The sequence below is a fragment of the Ursus arctos genome, unplaced genomic scaffold (assembly GCF_023065955.2).
Source record: "Ursus arctos isolate Adak ecotype North America unplaced genomic scaffold, UrsArc2.0 scaffold_2, whole genome shotgun sequence".
Taxonomy (NCBI): domain Eukaryota; kingdom Metazoa; phylum Chordata; class Mammalia; order Carnivora; family Ursidae; genus Ursus; species Ursus arctos.
Window position 1 is genome coordinate 16,711,486 of NW_026622874.1, and position 18,352 is coordinate 16,729,837.

Below are 18,352 nucleotides of genomic sequence, written 5' to 3' on the forward strand. Positions count from 1 at the left end.
TAGGCTCCATATCTAACAGAAAATTTCCTACGTAGAAATTTCAGTGATGGAAGTAATATACAGTATGTTTTTGTTTTCATTTTTATTGCAAGGGAAAAGCATAAAGCAGGTATGTAATTACAACATGGAAACACTTAGTCTGCTTAGGGAAAATGGAAATGAGTTCATATTACCAGAAAATATTCCCAAATACAAGATTTAATCCTTAAAAAAAATCTGCAAGTTCAAATAAATGAAGTCATAAAGTAGAAAATCTGGGAAGGTTATTAAAGATGAGAGAAGGGGTTGACAGATAAGCAAAAGGGCATTCTGGGTTTCAGCAAATGGCTTTTGTGAAGAAATGGAAGTTAGAAATGAGCAAATAATATGACAAGAAGAACAAGCTAAGTCGTTAACCCAATGAAAGAGTTTATCAATATACAAGAAATTATCCCAGAGCCCAAGAGAATATCCTCCTCTCCTATCCTTAGCATCCTAATCATATCCCTTGTCAGTAGACTTACTACCACACCATCCTCTCCTAGAAGACAAAATAGTCCAGGACACAGTGAGAAGGAACTGTCCTCAGGAACAAAAGTTCAAGTGACTTTTCCACATTGCAATGGTAATATCCATCTACACTATAAAATGAAAATGCATCAAAATACATACCACTGTATAAAACTGAAATGACAACAAGATCCATCAAGTTTATCTTATAGCATCTACTACCGCTGGGTAAACCTGCCCTAGTTTGAGAAATAGTAACTATCTTATTTTGTACGCATCTATGTATGTGTCTGTCATCCCCTCTTCTATTTGTTCATTCAAAGCAAGGATTTGTTTTAATTTATATCTATACCCTCAATGTCTAGCACAATATTCTGTTAGAGGTGAACTAAATAAATGTTCAATGCATGAAAAAAATAGGTTTAAACAAAAAAGAAACATGTTGTCTTCTGGTCATATAAACCATCCCTAGAAATTCTCAATTATCTCTTTCACAATAACTCTACTTGACCATCACCACCCCAGATGTGTTATTTTGGACTCCAAAAGAAGGATAAGTATCTAGACTAGTGATCAAAATAGGGGGAGATAAAGGGATATATATCTTGGGTCTACCTGAGAAGTTTTCAAAAGCTACTCACCGAAACTCTTAAAAATAGTAATTCAGTACCAGAATGTGCTGACATAAATAGGTGCCTATGTTTATTAAGTGTATATCTGATAATGAAGAATGAATATTTTGAAATTTTGCCATCTGCAACAACATGAATGGACCTCAAGAGTATTATACTAAGTGAAGTCAAAAAAAAGGACATGACTGCATTTATATGTGGAATCTAAAAACAAAACCAGTGAACAATCAAAACAAGCAGAAACAGATTCATAAATACAAAAAACAAACTGGTGGTTGCCAGAATGGAGGAGGATGGGGACAGGGGCAAAATAGGTAAAGAGGATTAACAGGTACAAACCTCCAATTATAAAATAAATAAGTCACAGAGATGAAAAGAACAGCATAGGGAATATAATCAATAATATGATAACACTATATGGTGACAGCTGGTAACTACACTTATGGTGGTGAGCACTCAGTAACGTACAGAATTGTCAAATCACTATGTTGCGCATCTCAAACTAATGTAACAATTATGTCAACTATACTTCAATAAATTTTTAAATGAGTATTTCTCTATAGCTGTATGGTTACTCTGTTTCTTCTTCTATTCTAAATATACCTACCATAAAAAAAGTATAGACCTACCTATAAGATATAAATATCTTTTTTTTTAACTTTTAGGGCATAATTTTTATTTGGGAACTGTCTATAATATACAGAACACTATGCCACTTTAACCATCCAAAGACCTCTTCGAATGTTTTCTGAAACCCTCTATTCACCCACCCCAACACACAAACTTTCTGATTTCTCCTCATTTTTCTTTAAGTAATTGTAGACATTAGGGTAAATGGAAACCTTACTATAAATATCTTTTTCTCTCTTTGTAAACAGGTGTTGAGTACCTATAAAAAAAAAACTGAAAATAATCAGAAAATTCTCAAAAAAAAAGAGACTATAACAAGAACAGCGAGGACAAATCAGTACAGTGGTCCTATATAATAACCAGGTATGAAGACAGACTAATAGCAAGGTGCAAGATGATGAATTAGTCAAAAGCCTGAAAAGACAAGCGGATACCCAGGTTTGACCACATATGTGCTATAAGATGAACAACACTGGAGGATGCTATTAATTATAATTAATTTGTAATGAAACAAAATAGTAAGTCAGAACTTGGTAGACATGAGGTCAGAGAAGCAAGGTGCAGGGGGCAAGCTGGAGGCGGCCAAGGGGAAGAGTAAACCTTATCTCTACATCACAAAGAAGCCAGGTATTTTTATTTTATCATATCATTAAGTTTGGTTAGGTAACAGCTAATAGCAGATTCACTGTCAAATGGGAATAGTGTCTCCAACCTGTTACTAGGAAAGAGTTACCATTTATAAGTGAGACAAGAGATAAACAGTTCATGTGGTCCAATTTGATTTAGTGTTAATAATGTGGACAAAGACTGGAAATGCTAACACTGCTCATCTCCAGATTACCAGCCAGCAGTCAAGTTAGCAAAGATTTGATTCAATAGGCTACCGTTAATGATTGAAGTTCCAATGGCCTCACATGATAGGACAGGGTAAATAATTATGAGCTTTTGCTTTAAACAAAAGTACAAAATGTCTCACAGTTTCGCAAGCCTGACAATGGGACTGCCAGCCTCCAAGTTTACTAGCTCCTGTCAACCTTATGGTCTCTATCCTACCAAAACCTGCTCTCTGGTAGGTATTTTAAAACACATTCATATTTTAAAACATGCTCAGGTTATAACATCACTTGAGTTATAACAAGGATCTAAACTTAAACTATTTTTATTTGAAGGGAAAAACACATATTTAAGAAACCAGTGGGGTTTTCCAACAATGATCCTAAGGACACACCTTGAAGATTACAGGACTAACTGAAAAGGCCAGGCCTATTTAATTATAAAGTCAATCAATAATTTTTTACACTTCATAACATAGCGAAGCAAGATTATTGTACTTATTTAGCAGACTCTTCAGTGTCCTTTTAAAATGCCACTGTGAATATATAAGTTAGAGGAGGGCAGTTAGGAAAAATTAAATCCTCACTTTGTAATTTGTACCAAACATCTGCACCTTCAAAACTATGAAAGAAGAGGAGATGAAGAAGTAGGAAGAGAAGGGGGAGGAAGGTAGACAGGGACAGCAGAGGAGACAGGTTGAGTGACCGGACAAATGTAAGGTAAGTTTTAGAGCCAGAACCAGAATCCTGGTTTACCAACTTCAAGACCCTGCTCTTTTAGCTCTATATCAGTGTTTCTCAAATGTGGGCAATTTTGTCCCCTACTTGATATCTGGCAATGTCTGGAGACATTTTTGGCTGTCACACTTGTGAGGAAAGGGACTGCTACCAGCTAAAGGCCAGGAATGCTGCTTAATAATCTATAATACCCAGGATAATCACCCACAACAGGAATTTTCTGGTCCAATATTCAATACTACAAAAGGCAGAGAAAGCCTAATTTTAATCACCCGATTTTCCAGAGATGAAAATCAAAGTCTCTAAGGGAGGTACATGGTTTCCTATGGAATGCTATGGTGCTGGATCAATTAATGGACCAAAGGAAACACTACTCTTAAACAATAAGCCTGTAAAGACCAAGACCATACATGTATCAATCTAAAAGCAAGCACACATGACCAGAATTTCAGTAGCAATAAGGAGCAGAAAGTTATTCATGAACAATAATAATGTCAATGCAATGATATACCAGGAAATCTAAATTATTTAAGGCAAGATAGCCTTTTTTCTTAAACCAGCAAAAAAATTCTCAAAGGACACACCATCACTCCTTACCATGATTACCTCTGAGGAGGTAGACCCAAAAAAAACCAAAACAAAACAAAACAAAACCAAAAAAAAAAAAAAAACCGACTAGAAAAACAGTGACATTTACAGTTCATGTTACAGCTTTAGGGACAATAAAAGTTGTTTAGCCAAGAGTACATAGTGCTTATTTTAATAACTTATATTTTAATAAAAAAAGAAAGGACAAGCCAAGAAGGGTATTTTTATTCTAGACTTCTTTTTAGGGGCGCCTGGGTGGCTCAGTCGTTGAGTGTCTGCCTTCGGCTCGGGGCATGATCCCGGAGTCCTGGGATCGAGCCCCACATCGGGCTCCTCCGCTGGGAGCCTGCTTCTCCCTCTCCCACTCCCCCTGCTTGTGTTCCCTCTCTCGCTGGCTGTCTCTCTGTCAAATAAATAAATAAAATCTTTAAAAAAAAAATAAAACAAAATAAACTTCTTTTTAAATGACTGGCAGATTGGATATACCTATCACTGGTGCGTCATGCTCCAAATCAAACTAAAATACTTACGAACTGGTAATAACACCCAGTACTTGACTACTGAATATCAATCTACCAGACATTACATTCAACTTCAGAATAAAATTTTAGGTCTGACTTCAACATGAATTAGAATACAGGGACTATTAGACACAAAAGAATTACTAAACCAAAAATATTATATCAACAGTGTAAATAATTTATGTACATGATTGACCACAAACAGAATATACCACCCCAATCAAAAAAAACACAAAAAAAAATAAATAAAAGGATTAAACAAACACAGATTACATAACCATTAGGATGGCTACTTTAAAAAAAAAAACAGAAAATGACAAGTATTGGCGAGAATGTGGAAAAACTGGAACTCTTGTGAACTGCTGGGGGAAATGTAAAATGGTACAGCAGCTATGGAAAACAGTATGGAGGTTCCTCAAAAAAATTAAACACAGAACTATCATATGATACAGCAATTCTGCTTCTGGGTATATATTTATATCCAAAAGAATTGAAACCAGGATCTCAAGGAGGTATTCAGACACCAATGTTCAAAGCACCATTCTTAACAACAGTTAAGAAGTGAAGGTAACCCAAATGTCCATGAACAGATGAACAAATAAAATACAGTATATACATGCAATGGAACACTATTCACCCTTAAAAAGGAAGGAAACTCTGACACATGCTAACAAGGATGAAACTTAAAGATACTATGCTAAGTGAATCAAGCCAGTCACAAAAATACAAATACTATTTGATGCCACTTATATGAGGTATCTAGAATAGTCAAATTCACAGAAACAAAGTAAAATAGTGATTGACAGAGGATGGGGGGAAGGGAGAAATGGAGAGTTGCTTAGAGGGAATATAGTTTCAGTTTTGCAAGATAAAATTCTGGAGATTGATTGTACAACAATGCAAACAAACTTAACATTACTCAACTTAAAAATGGTTAAGACGGTAAATTTTATGTTATGTGTATTTTTCCACAACTAAAAATTTTTTAAATATACAGATTAATGTGACACACATACAAGACTAAGCAACTAACAATAACACTTAGCAAAATGTTCAAGAAGAAAACACAAATCTTTTTAATCCCCTATATCCTTTTCCAATGACTTTCTAACCTCCTTTACTGGGTCTCACACTTAACCCCACAAGTGAGTTAAAGATGCTTCATCCTAATTATCCAGCACCCCTCAATTTTCTAAACAGTAATCAAAGCTCTATAATAATTAACCAACCCAAAAGTTTTAAAATCCATCTGTCAGAGCAACAGTAAATCTAAGTATTCCACAGAAATTATGCACCAACCATACACTTTCTGCCTTGAGCTGCTGAACTTAAAAAATACATCAATCAAAGAAATTAGAAGATAACCAAAATTATTTTAAAAACCTAACTTCTCACTGGCTGCATTTACATACAAGTTAAAAATCAAGATAATTTTGCTAAATAAAATCATCTTACCAAAAGCTGTGGCCACATTTCGTCATGTATGCTTCCTCAATCATATCAAAGCAGATAGGGCTAAAAAGAAAATAGAGAAGTAATTGATATTTCTTTTTCAGTAGAGTGATTATAAATTGGCAAGGCTGGTAACAATAGCAACGAAATCATTTATCCATACATAGTTAGTCTTCAAACATTCTATCAATAAGACAGAATTTCGGTTGAGATGAAGGTGCTTTAGGGGATTGCTGGTAAAATTACAATTTGTTCAAGACAGCCCTTAAAGTCATCAAGCTCTAAGATGAATTAAATAAGTAAATTAAAATGGCCCCAATACTTTAACTCACCCCTAATTTTTAATAATGCAAAACAGTCACAAGAGTCCTTAAAGATCTACCATCTTTTTCAACCATCCTATATTCAAAAGCACCTAATCCAAATGCTATTTTATTTCCTACCTAAAAAAAACTAGTTCCCTGAGTGACAAATTTACAACTCCAATATCAATAACTCTTCTATATAATGAAGATGGTAAATTATAACTAATACTTAAAATAGTACAAATGGTATCCATTAAAATAATGACATGTATTAACTCCTTTAATCTTTTCAACAACAAAGTGTTGGTAGGTACATATTACTAGACTTATTTAATAGAGGGAAACTGAGGCACAAAGATGTTAAAGTCATACACAGGAAGTAACACAACTGATTTTCAAACTTAGGTCCATCCTCTTAACCACCATTCTACACTAATTCCAGATACGATGAGTTAAATACCAAGTCATACCAACATAGTTCTGGCCAACAAAAGGTAGTCAGTTATCAGCCTCTGAGAGGCCACAATCTACCAGAAAAATACAAAGTCTTAGAAAGAGATTTCCCTTTATCTTTCCTTCTTTTCCTTCTGAAAACTCTGATGAAGTCTCCAGAGATACAATAACCATCTTTTTTTTTTAAGATCTATTTATTTTAGAGAGAGGGAGAGCAAGAGAGAGAGCGCACGTGCTCGCGAAGAAGCAGGGGTAGAGGGAGAGAGAACCCCAAAGCAGACTCCCCACTGAGTGCGGAGCCTGACCTGGGATTCAATCCCAGGACCCTGATCATGACCTGAGCCAAAATGAAGAATGGGCTGCTTAACGGACTGAGCCACCCTCGTGCCCTACAACAGCCATCTTCTGACCAAAAAGACAAAAAACTGTAAGCTAAGAAAATAGGATACTGGTTCCTTGATAAAATCCTTGGGCAGCTGCATCAGCTATGGACTGCCTACCCCTGGAATTCACATTACATGAGCAAGTAAATTCTCACTTGTTTAAGGCAGTATTTATCAAGCTTTTTGTTATTGGCATACACATCCAATCCTTACAGATGATACATGATACACTTAAATTACAAAATGAAAACTTACCCACTTTTTCAAGAAAAATTTCCTGGGCATAAATATTATCTCAGAATGTGAAATCATAAAAAAAAAAAAAAAAAAAAACACATAAAATTCCAATGTTGCACAAGCTCAGAGTTTCACCACACATAGTGTGTTGGCTTCGATTTGTGTCAGTTTTGTCAGCCTTTATTCTGCTAGATTGAGAAAAAAAGAGGTCTCCTTAATGTGGAGATATGGTAATTTCTCTTTTGAAACAAAGTCCATCCTATTCCTGATTAATGGAGTTCAGAAAGCAAGGCTGGGGACCCCTCCTAAGAGCGTGTGGATGAGCTGTGTAGGCTGCTCTGTGATCCCAGGTTGTGGTTGAAGGGCGCTAAAGAGCAGATCTGGGAAGGACAGATTTTACTGTAATTTACAGGTACAGTTCATCACTGGGTACTCAGGCAGATGTCTTAAGGCTCAAAACCCAGACTGGAAGCAACATTTACAACCCCCCCCCCTTTTTTAAAGACTTTACTTTCTTTTAGAGCAGTTTCAGATTTATAACAAAACTGAAAGGAAGATACAGAGATTTCTCATATATTTGCAGCTCCAAACACATGCACGGCTTTTGCCATTATCAACATCACTCACCAGAATGATAAACTATTTTCCCCCAAGGATGACTTTACCCTTACACATCACAATCACCAAGTCCACAATTTACCTTAAGGTTCACTCTTCATGTTGTACATTCTGTGGGTTTTAACAAAAGTATAGTGACATATATTCATCATTACAATATAAAGGTTATTTTTCACTGCCCTAAAAATCCTCTTTGTTCTGCCTACTCTACGCTCTCTCCTCTCCACTGATCTTTTTATTGTCTCCATAGCTTTGTCTATTCCAGAATGTATAAGCATCCAAGGGCAGGTTTCCGTATATGCATTAGCTTTCAACTCCTTTGGGTAAATATCAACCGGTACCAACAAAAATTGTATGGTATGTTTAGTCTTGTAAAAAAAAAAAAAAAAAACTGTCTTCCAAAAGGAGGCTGTACCACTTTTTATTCCTACAAGCAAAGAACAAGAGTTCCTATTCCTAGCTATCCTCCTCAACATCCTCTAAATTATAGCCATTCTAATAGGTGTATAGTGATACCTCGTTTTGATTTGCATTTCCCAGATGACATATGATATGGAGTGTCTTTTCATATGCTTATTTGCCATCTATGTATCTTCTTTGGTGAGGTGTTTTTTGAGGTCTTTGACCCGTCTTTTTAATCGGGTTGTTTTCTTACTGTTGAGTTTTAAGAGTTCTTTGTATGTTTTAGATAAAAGTTCTTTATGAGATATGTCTTATACAAATATATTCTCCTGAGCTGTGGCTAATCCTTCCATTCTCTTAATAGTGTCTCTCACAGAGCAGAAAATTTTTAATTTTTTTTAAAGACTTTATTTATTCATTTGACAGAGAGAGAGGCAGCGAGAGAGGGAACACAAGCAGTGGGAGTGGGAGAGGAAGAAGCAGGCTTCCCGCTGAGCAGGGAGCCCGATGTGGGGCTCAATCCCAGAACGCTGGGATCATGACCTGAGCCAAAGGCAGACGCTTAATGACTGAGCCACCCATGCGCCCAAAAATTTTTTAATTTTAAAGAAGTCTGTTTTTTACTTTCTTTCTAATAGATCATGCCTTTGGTATTGTACCTAAAAAGTCATCACCAAACTCAAAGTTATCTAGATTACCCCTATGTTACCTCCTATGAGTTTAATAGCTTTGCATTTTACATTTAAGTCTGTGATACATTTTTAGCTAATTTTAGTGACTGGTATAAGGTCTGTGTCTAGATTCATTTTTTTTTTTACATGTGGATGTGCAGTTGTTTCAGCACCATTTATTAAAAAAACTATCTTTTCTCTCTCTCTCCCTCTCTTTTTAGTAGGCTCCACAACCAATGTGAAGCCCAACACAGGGCTTGAACTCACAACTCCAAGATCGAGACCTGAGCTGACATCAAGAGTCAGACGCTTAGGGGACACCTGGGTGATTCAGTCTGTTAAGCATCTGCCTTCGGCTAGTGTCATGAGCCAGCTTTTAAGCTTCTCCCTCTCCCTCTGCCTCCTCCTCGCTGCTTGTGCAGGCTTGCTCCCTCACTCTCTCTCTCTGACAAATAAATAAATAAAATCTTATAAAAAAAAATTTTAAGAGTCAGACGCTTAACCAACTGAGCCACCCAGGTGGCCTAAAAAAGACTACCTTTTCTCTTCTGTATTGTCTTTGCTCCTTTGTCAAAGATCAGTTGACTATATTGGTCTATTTCTGAGTTCTCTATTCTTTACTACTGATCTGTTTATTCTTTCATTAATACTACACTGTCTTAATTACTCCATACAGTATTTTGATTTAAAAAAAAAAAAAGAAAAAAAACTGCCCCCCACTGGGAACTCTGTAGTCCCAATACTGATTAATTCCTAAAATTCAACTGTTAGGTAGACAGTAGTAAATATCCAAATTTTCTATCACAGAAGGTCTAGATATTAACATACCAACCTTTTAAACAGCTCTCCTAAAAAAGCATTTTTAAGATTTGAGGAAAGAGATCTTTCTGTTCCCAAAGTAAATATGTCTGTAAGTTTAAGTAATAATACCATCACATCTCTGTTTTGTGTGGCATTAACTGAAGCTCATAAGGAAAACGCAAAATGTCTTAACAGACTGATCTCTTAGTCCGGACTTCTAACAGTGTCCCCAGTGAATATCTTGGCCCCAGCACCTAGAATGAATCAACTGTAAATACTTATCAGTACTCTCTCGGAAATTCTAAATTTTTTTAAACATTCATACATTCAACAAATTATATATTAGGTACTGACTACATACCAGACACTGTTCTGGACACCAAGGACAAAGAAGTGAATAAAAAAATCCCTTCATGGTTCAATAATCTAGTGGAAAAGACAGACAATAAACAAGATAAATAAGGAAGACCTTATATAGTAAGATTAGATAGAGATAAATGATAAGGAAAAAATTATAAGCAGGGAAGGAGGACAGGAAGTGTTAGATTGGGTTAGACAGGATAGTAAGAGAAGCCTCAGTGAGAAGCTGACATTTGAGTAACTAATTCAAGTAGTAGGGAAATGATCAACATGGAAATCTGGGAAAACTTCAACCAAACAATAAGTACAGTACAAATATCCTGAGGTAGTACACCTGATATGTTCAGACTAGCAAGGTAGAAGCGTGCAGAGTAGAGTAAGTGGGAAAACAGTTAAAATGAAGCCAGAGAAATAATAAGGGGCCATACAAAAAAAAAAAAAAAAAAAAAAAAAAAAAACCTCTTTTAAATCATGTCAAGGACTTTGGCTTTTACAGTGAATAAAACAGGAATTTACTAAACAATCTGGAAAAGAGTGAACCAATCTGACACAGTGATAAACCAGATCACTCAACCTTATACACTCAAAGCAGACTAAAGGGAAGCCATTATAAAAATAAAAGCTATTATATAATAATTTAGGTGAAAAGGGTGCTGGATTAAATGAGGGTGGCAGCAGTGGGATTAGTGAGAAGTGATCAGATTCTAGATATAATCTGAAGGTAGATCTTTGGTTTGCTATGGATTAGATGTTGGGTATAAGAGGAAAATCAATCAAGGATTTTAACCTATGAACTGGAAGAACTGAAAATAGGTGTATTTCACATACAGCTCCAGCACTCATTATTCTTTAACAAGAAAAAAAAGAGCAGGACTACAATACATATTGTATCATGTGTTCTTCTAATACTAAAAGTTGCATGCAGTACCCAAAAATGACTATCAGATCAGTTTAAACAGCAGCATTGAAGGAATGGCTTCTGAGTAATATGTGAATGAAAGAGAACAAAGTTTCCATTCTTTTCACCAAAAATAGCTTCTTACCCACGTTAAAGATCAAACCTCCAGCAAAAAGTGGAATACAACTGAAATTAATCCTAAATATGCCACCTATAACTTCCTGACTTTGAGCCATGTGTTAAATCTCTCTAATATTGTTTTCTCATTTCTGTAACTGGGATGATACTTACATCATAGAACCACTGTACTGATTAACAAATTATCTATCTACTCCATACAATTCCTGGTATACAACATTCAATAAATAGCAGAATATACAAAAAGAGATTACAGAAAAATCTGTATCAGTGATAGAAACTTGGGAAGAGTGGTATCTACCCCACTAAACACTTCAAGGAATTCCTATTGGAAATAGGTAGAATAGAATAAAAGATGAAGATTGACCAACCACTACCCTTCCTAAGAAAGGGATGAAATATCACAGGAAATACAGAAGATAGAGGATACCCTAACAAAACACCACTAACTCTTTTGAATTTTGAGAGGCAGGAACATACCCAGGGTTGGTTCTAGATAAAGCTGTAAACGATCCATTTAGAAACCCTTCCACTCTGCCAATCAATAGCAATCAAGGAGGATAAGCTTGAAGACCTATGCCCAAGTATAGGTATAACAAGTACTGGCAGCCAGGCCAAACATTATAAATACATGAAATTTTATACAACCTCCGAACCTTTATACAGATGCCCAAAAAATGTTTACAGATTCCCCCAAACTTTTTATGGACTCATGACACAGCGGCATCATCAAAAAAGGGGGAAAAAGTAACAAATGGCTTAAAGCCATGCTGGGACTGTTCGTGACTCCCACACCTCCATAACATAAGTAACTCTTATAAATCAAGACAGAAAATCCAACAGGAAAAAATGTGAATTCCTAATTCACAGAAGGGGAAAACACACCACCTTTCAAGTATATGAAAAAATATTCCAACTCAGTAATAATAAAAAAAAAATGCAAAAACAACAAAAAAAAACCCCACAACAAAGTAACAATTTATCACCATTGGGTATTAGAAAATGGGAATACCAAGTATGTTAGGAAGGACATGAAGAAACAAGAATCTTCATGCAGAGACAGTCTAGCAAGCAACCTGCATTGAGTATTCATATATTTACGACCCAGTAATCCCACTCTTGAGATTATATGTAAATAGATGAAGATATATACATCTACACATCCTTAATTATATGTATGTGTGTAGTATGTACTGTATATATATAAGTATATATACATATATGTATGTACTTGTGTATACACATGTGACTGTGCATATGTGTGTGCAGAGCCAAGAGAAATGTCCACATCTGTCAACAGGGAACATGCATGAGATACTTGCAACAAGCAACGTACCTGTTGTAACAGCAGGGATTTAGAGAAAGCCCTAATGTGCTTGAACTTACACTACAAAACATCATGCCAAAAAAAAAAAAAAAAAAATCATGCAATGGTCAAAGGAATGAACCAAAGGTACACGGAGACATGACTAGATGTTTTGTGAAGTAAAAACAGAATTGAAAATGAGATCTGTGGCACAATGCAATTTGCAGAAAATATATTTCACAAGGATACATGTATTTGAGGACATAAATAAATCACAAAAGAATAGAAAACCAAGAAGTCAAGAAAATAAAAAATGAAATGGGGGAAAGAATACAATCCCTTATTCAACAGGATCTAAGAACATCATCAGGGGTGCCTGGGTGGCTCAGGTCATGATCCCCACGTTCTGGGATTGAGCTCCGCATCAGGCTCTCTGCTCAGCGGGAAGCCTGCTTCTCCCTCTCCCACTCCCCCTGTTTGTGTTGCCTCTCTCTCTGTCAAATAAATAAATAAAATCTAAAAAAAAAAAAAAAAAAAAAGAACATCATCAATAGTAAAATGTACTGGGGCACCTGGGTGTCTCAGTCAGTTAAGCATTTGACTCTTGATTTCTGCTCAGGTCATGATCTCAGGGTCGTGAGACTGAGTCCTGAGTGGGGCTCCACGCTCAGCAGGGAGTCTGCTTGAGACTCTCTCTCTCTCCCTCTCTTTGCCCCTCCCCCTCTTAAAAAATAGCAAGATGTACTATTACATAATAAAAAAGAAACAACTAAGCTAAATAAACTATGACAGTACTTTCTTACCAACTAGAAATTTTTATGCTTCTCTTTTAGACTAAACAAGTCTTATCATAATCACTGCTGTTAAAAAAAAAAAAAGACTGCACCTGCATATATTTAGAATTTTCCTACAAAATTCTCATTCTTCGAAGCCTAACTTTCCTGAATCACTTTTGACTAAATCACTGATATCTAGATTTTTCCACACAATATTCTTTATTACTTTGGTGAGGTAACATTAAGAGAATCCATGAAAGAACTAAATGCTACTAGTTCTAGGATCTTAAACCAGGTTTACATTTAGCCAGCTAACCTACATCTGACTCTAGCTTTAGGAATGTTGCTAAACATGTCTAATTTACCTCATCCCAGAACCTCCTCCACCCTTCACTCCCACATACAAATATTTAGTTCATAGGGAAGAAAACGATAATTCACAATTGTCTCAGAGATTTCTTCCAGTATGCTGAAATCTATATTCAAGTTTTGAGGCAGGCGTTTTCTACGTTTACACATCTACACGAAGCTACATCCAACTGCCACCTAGCAAACAGGATTTTTTTTTTTAATTTCATCATCTATAAAACATCATCCAATTTTCAGATATGTCAAAGTATAAAAGAAGAAAAAGAAGTTCAATTTAGAATCAAAGAAATAAGACAAATAAAACAAAGCAAGAGAGGAGCCTCGGATGGGCCAAAGGATAATGTAAAACACATTCAGCTCACTCTGCACTTGTGAAAATTCAACTGCAAGGAGGCTTACCCTCTTGCTATATACACTTAGAAGACTAGAGGGGGAGGAGGGATAAATGAAAAACTGCTTTCAGACACTGGACACTAGATAGCACAGTACTGAGATCTTTGAGGGAAAAGAATTCTAGAAATCTACACAAGGTTCTCGAGTCTGTTGCTGTATACTAGTCATAGGTGACCAGGGCAAAAACTCTACAAAATCAGTTAAAAATGACCAAGAAGCTATAAAATGCTGGGCATTCAATAGAAAACCCAGAAGAGACAACAGTAGTGGAGCTAAACCAACTCTAGAAAAATGGCTCCTTACCAGCCACCCTCAAATAAAATTTTTATAGCAACTGCATGTGAACCTACAATTTTCTCAAAATAAAAAGTTTAATTACAAAAAATTTAACTTAATTAAAAAATATAATACTCAAAAGGATAAACTGATCTGCAAGGAACTTCACTTCCTGCTAGAACAAAGCCCAATACTCTGTAAAGGAAGAAAACAAAATCCAGCATTCAGTAAATTCAAGTTTATAATGTCCACTATCCAATGGCATGTGAAATAGCAGGAGAATGTGACCCGTATAAAGGAGGAAAAACAGTCAATAGGAACAAAAAGATAAATACTGGAATTAGCGGAAAAAAACTTCAAAACATATATTACAAATATGCTCAATGATTTCAAGAATCACAAAACTACAATTAGGAAAATAGAAGACATAGAAAGAATCAGTCAAAACCCTAAGAGCTGAAAAAGAAGTACCTGAGAATACAGCAAAAGACATGAATTTATAAGAGAAAGTAAAATGTAATTCCTAGAAATTTTAAAAACACATCAAATACAAAGCATTACTTCCATGGGCTCAGCAATACATGAAACACAAGTTAAGAAGTCGTGAATGTGAAGACAGGTCAACAGACATTATCAAAATCAAAACACAAAAAGAAAACAAAAAAAGAAGACCGAGCATCCAAGAGTTCTTGTGAAGATATTTCCATACCCACCACCAAAAACTTAAAGCAGATAATATACTGCACAAACTTAAGCTTGCCAAAAGGTTTATCTATGTCATTTAACTGCATTCAAAAACCAACATTACAGAACTACAGAAAATTGTTTTTTAAATACCACTATTTTGAATTAATAAAGCACACATCTCAGTTTAGAAACGGTCATATCACAATCAGTTGGACTCTCAGGTTACATTTTTAATCGGTGCCGTATTTGTAATCTCCCTAACATTTGTATACATTGCCTACTTCAAAAACAGCTTCCAAATTTATTGAATAGTACAAACTATCATCTCAAAACACTTCAATAAAATAACAAATACGTTGTTCAATCCATGTATATCTTGGTACTGACACTAATTCCTTTACACCGAAACAAACTGTTTCAACTGTCTCATAGTAAGTAGTTCTGGTTATAATTAACCAAGCATTCAAATCTTCCAGAGGTTAAGTACTAAAAGCAAAACATTACCAAGATCATCAGAGCAAGGTACAATCCAAAGTCATTTAGAAAAATAAAGAGTAGTTACATTATATCTAAACAAGACCAAAGAGGGGTGCCTGGGTGGTTCAGTCATTAAGTGTCTGCCTTCAGCCCAGGTCACGATTCCAGGGATCCTGGAGTCCAGCTCCCCCGTCAGGCTCCCTGTTTAGTGGAGAGTCTGCTTGTCCCTCTAACTATACCCTGCTCGTGCTCGCTCTCTCTCTCAGTCCCTTTCTCTCTCTCAAATAAATAAATAAATAAATAAATAAAATCTTTTTTTAAAAAATAAAATAAACAAGACCAAAGAACCACTTTCATATTTTGTCACCAAATGCCAAACCCTAGCAATTACTACCTGATTCTTTTCAGTAATTTTATAATTTACAATGTCTCAAAATGTCCAAAACTCAAAATTTCTATAGCTTCCTCCTTTCCCTTAAACCAGTTGCCATGCAAGCATCCATCCTCCATTTTCAACTGGCCCCAAAGAATTTCCTTGAAAGACAAGGAAATGGGTGAAAAGGAAAAAATAAACTTCAAATCCTCCTTTTACACCAACACTGATAACAATCTCCACAGGCAGTTCAGTTCCAGCCTCTGTTCCATCATCACACTCCTTCCTACTTTCATTTGATATAATAAAATGCCCTAAAAAAACTTAAATCTTTTTTCAAAAGTAGAGATTAAATGTATCTGGTATTTTGTAAAATGATTTCTCCCTAACCCATCTCCATTAAGACCTGTGTTTAACATTGTCTTATGTCACATATTCAAAGAATAAAGTCAGAGAAGGTAAGGAAGAAGAGGAACAGAAGGCAAACTTTGTAGACTCTGTAATTTAATAAGGGATTTCTTTTTTAAAGGGGGCAAGGGGCCCCTGGCTGGCTCAGTTGGAAGAGCATTCAACTCTTGATCTCAGGGTCATGAGTTCAAGCCCCACGTTGCATACAGAGATTACTTACATGAATAAATAAATACATAAAAACTCGTAAATTTTTTTAAAAAATAAAAAATCAAAAGGGGGGCCAGGGAGACTCAAAATAGCTATATGCTAGCTTCAAAAACAGAAATTTTAAAAGGATAAGAGACCACAATGGTCCAGGCAAGAAAGGACACCATGATTAATACAAGTAATAGTCATGAAAAGATAAGTAGGGGAGCCAATCTCTAGTATTTACCAAAAAAAAAAAAAAGAAGAAGAAGAAGAAGAAGAAGAAGTAGCTTAGCTCAGGAAACCAAATATGGCCAAGAAGTGTCACTACTGGGGCGCCTGGGTGGCTCAGTCCTTAAGCATCTGCCTTCAGCCCAGGTCATGATACCAAGGTCCTGGGATAGAGCCCCGCATCAGGCTCCCCACTCAGCAGGAAGCCTACTTCTCTCTCTCTCCCACTCCCCCTGCTTGTGTTCCCTCTCTTACTCTCTCTCTCTCTCTCTCTCTGTCAAATAAATAAATAAATAAATAAATCTTTAAAGAAGAAGAAGTGTCTCTACTGATTCTCCAGCATGAAAATTACCCAATACACTCTCGATCTTGACCTGGATCTAGTTCTATTCACACATTCCCAGGGCTCTTCCTTAAACAGAACATCAATTCTATCTATCATTAAAGGCTTGGAATTGGAGACTTTTAATTAGGTTTGTGTACATTTAAGAAAGGTGCAGCAATTAAGAGAATTATCTCATGGCAAACACCAGGACTAGGCCTCAAAGGATCTAGAGACTTCAGCAATATGGAATATATGTAATACGGAATAGAGATCTTCGCTAGTGTTCTACCATTAATGTGACTTAACAGCTTCTTTTTTCTGCTTCTCAAGGATATCAACTTACAATACACAGTCCTTCTAATACCAATACTACAACAAGAACATGAATTAAAATAGTCCTATTCAGGTGTTTATTTCAAATTCCTAAGACAGAAAATATAATTGGTCCAAAACTATCTCTTCAAGCCAATTTCAAGATGATGAAATATCTATATTTTAGTCACACTTCAGAAAAGCACCTGTTATAGGCCAATCAATGAGAAGACATCAAGTTCACACAGAAGAAAAACACAGGTACCTAAACAAGAGAGGTTACAGAAACAGAAATTTCTATTATGAGGAAGTGGGGACGGCGGGGGGGGGGGGGGTCCATATGTCATATGTTTCATTAGACAACACCCCCATCCCATTATCCATGGGTAAAAGAAATCTCTAAACTGCATGGAACACAGGTCCTTCATATCCATATATGGATTTTTTAAGTAACTTTCTTAAGAAAGTGTTTTAGTGGTTAAAGGGACGCCTGGGTGGCTTAGTTGGTTAAGTGTCTGATTTCAGCTCAGGTCATGATCCCAGGGTCCTGGGATGGAGCCTCACATCTTTACCCTTGGGCTCAGGCTCCACGCTCGGCAGGGAGTCTGCTTGTCTCTCTCCCTCTCCCCCTGCTAGTGCTCTGTCTCTCTCTCAAATAAATAAATAAAATCTTTTAAAAAAAGAACTGTTTTAGGGGCACCTGGGTGGCTCAGTTGGTTAAGCGACTGCCTTCAAGCTAGGGTCATGATCCCAGGGTCCTGGGACGTCAGGCTCCCTGTGCGGCAGGGATCCTGCTTCTCCCACTCCCTCTGCCTGCTGCCCCCCTGCTTGTGCTCTGTCAAATAAATAAATAAAATCTTTTTTAAAAATAGTAAAAAAAAAAAAAAAAAAAAAAAAGAATTGTTTTAGTGGTTAAGTTTTATTTTATAAATACACTACTGAATACAAAGTATAACCCAATTAAATTTGCCTTCTGTTCTTGAACAAAAAACCCAAGCACCATAATATCAACAACACATACCTCTACAGAAAATGCATTCAACCAAAATGTGAAAATCTGGACCATGTCTTTGCTGTGAAC

The 18,352-nt window shown here is 36.1% G+C and overlaps 1 protein-coding gene across 11 annotated transcripts in view; it reads right to left on the bottom strand.

Moving 5' to 3' along the window:
• COP1 (COP1 E3 ubiquitin ligase) overlaps positions 1–18,352 on the bottom strand; it is a 241,666-nt gene that overhangs the window by 210,279 nt on the left and 13,035 nt on the right. For all 11 annotated transcript variants that reach the window (XM_048224857.2, XM_026509296.4, XM_026509295.4 and 8 more), the window contains exon 2: positions 5,887–5,946. In XM_048224857.2, the coding sequence (XP_048080814.1) occupies positions 5,887–5,946 (60 nt within the window). The remainder of the gene's footprint in view (positions 1–5,886; positions 5,947–18,352) is intronic.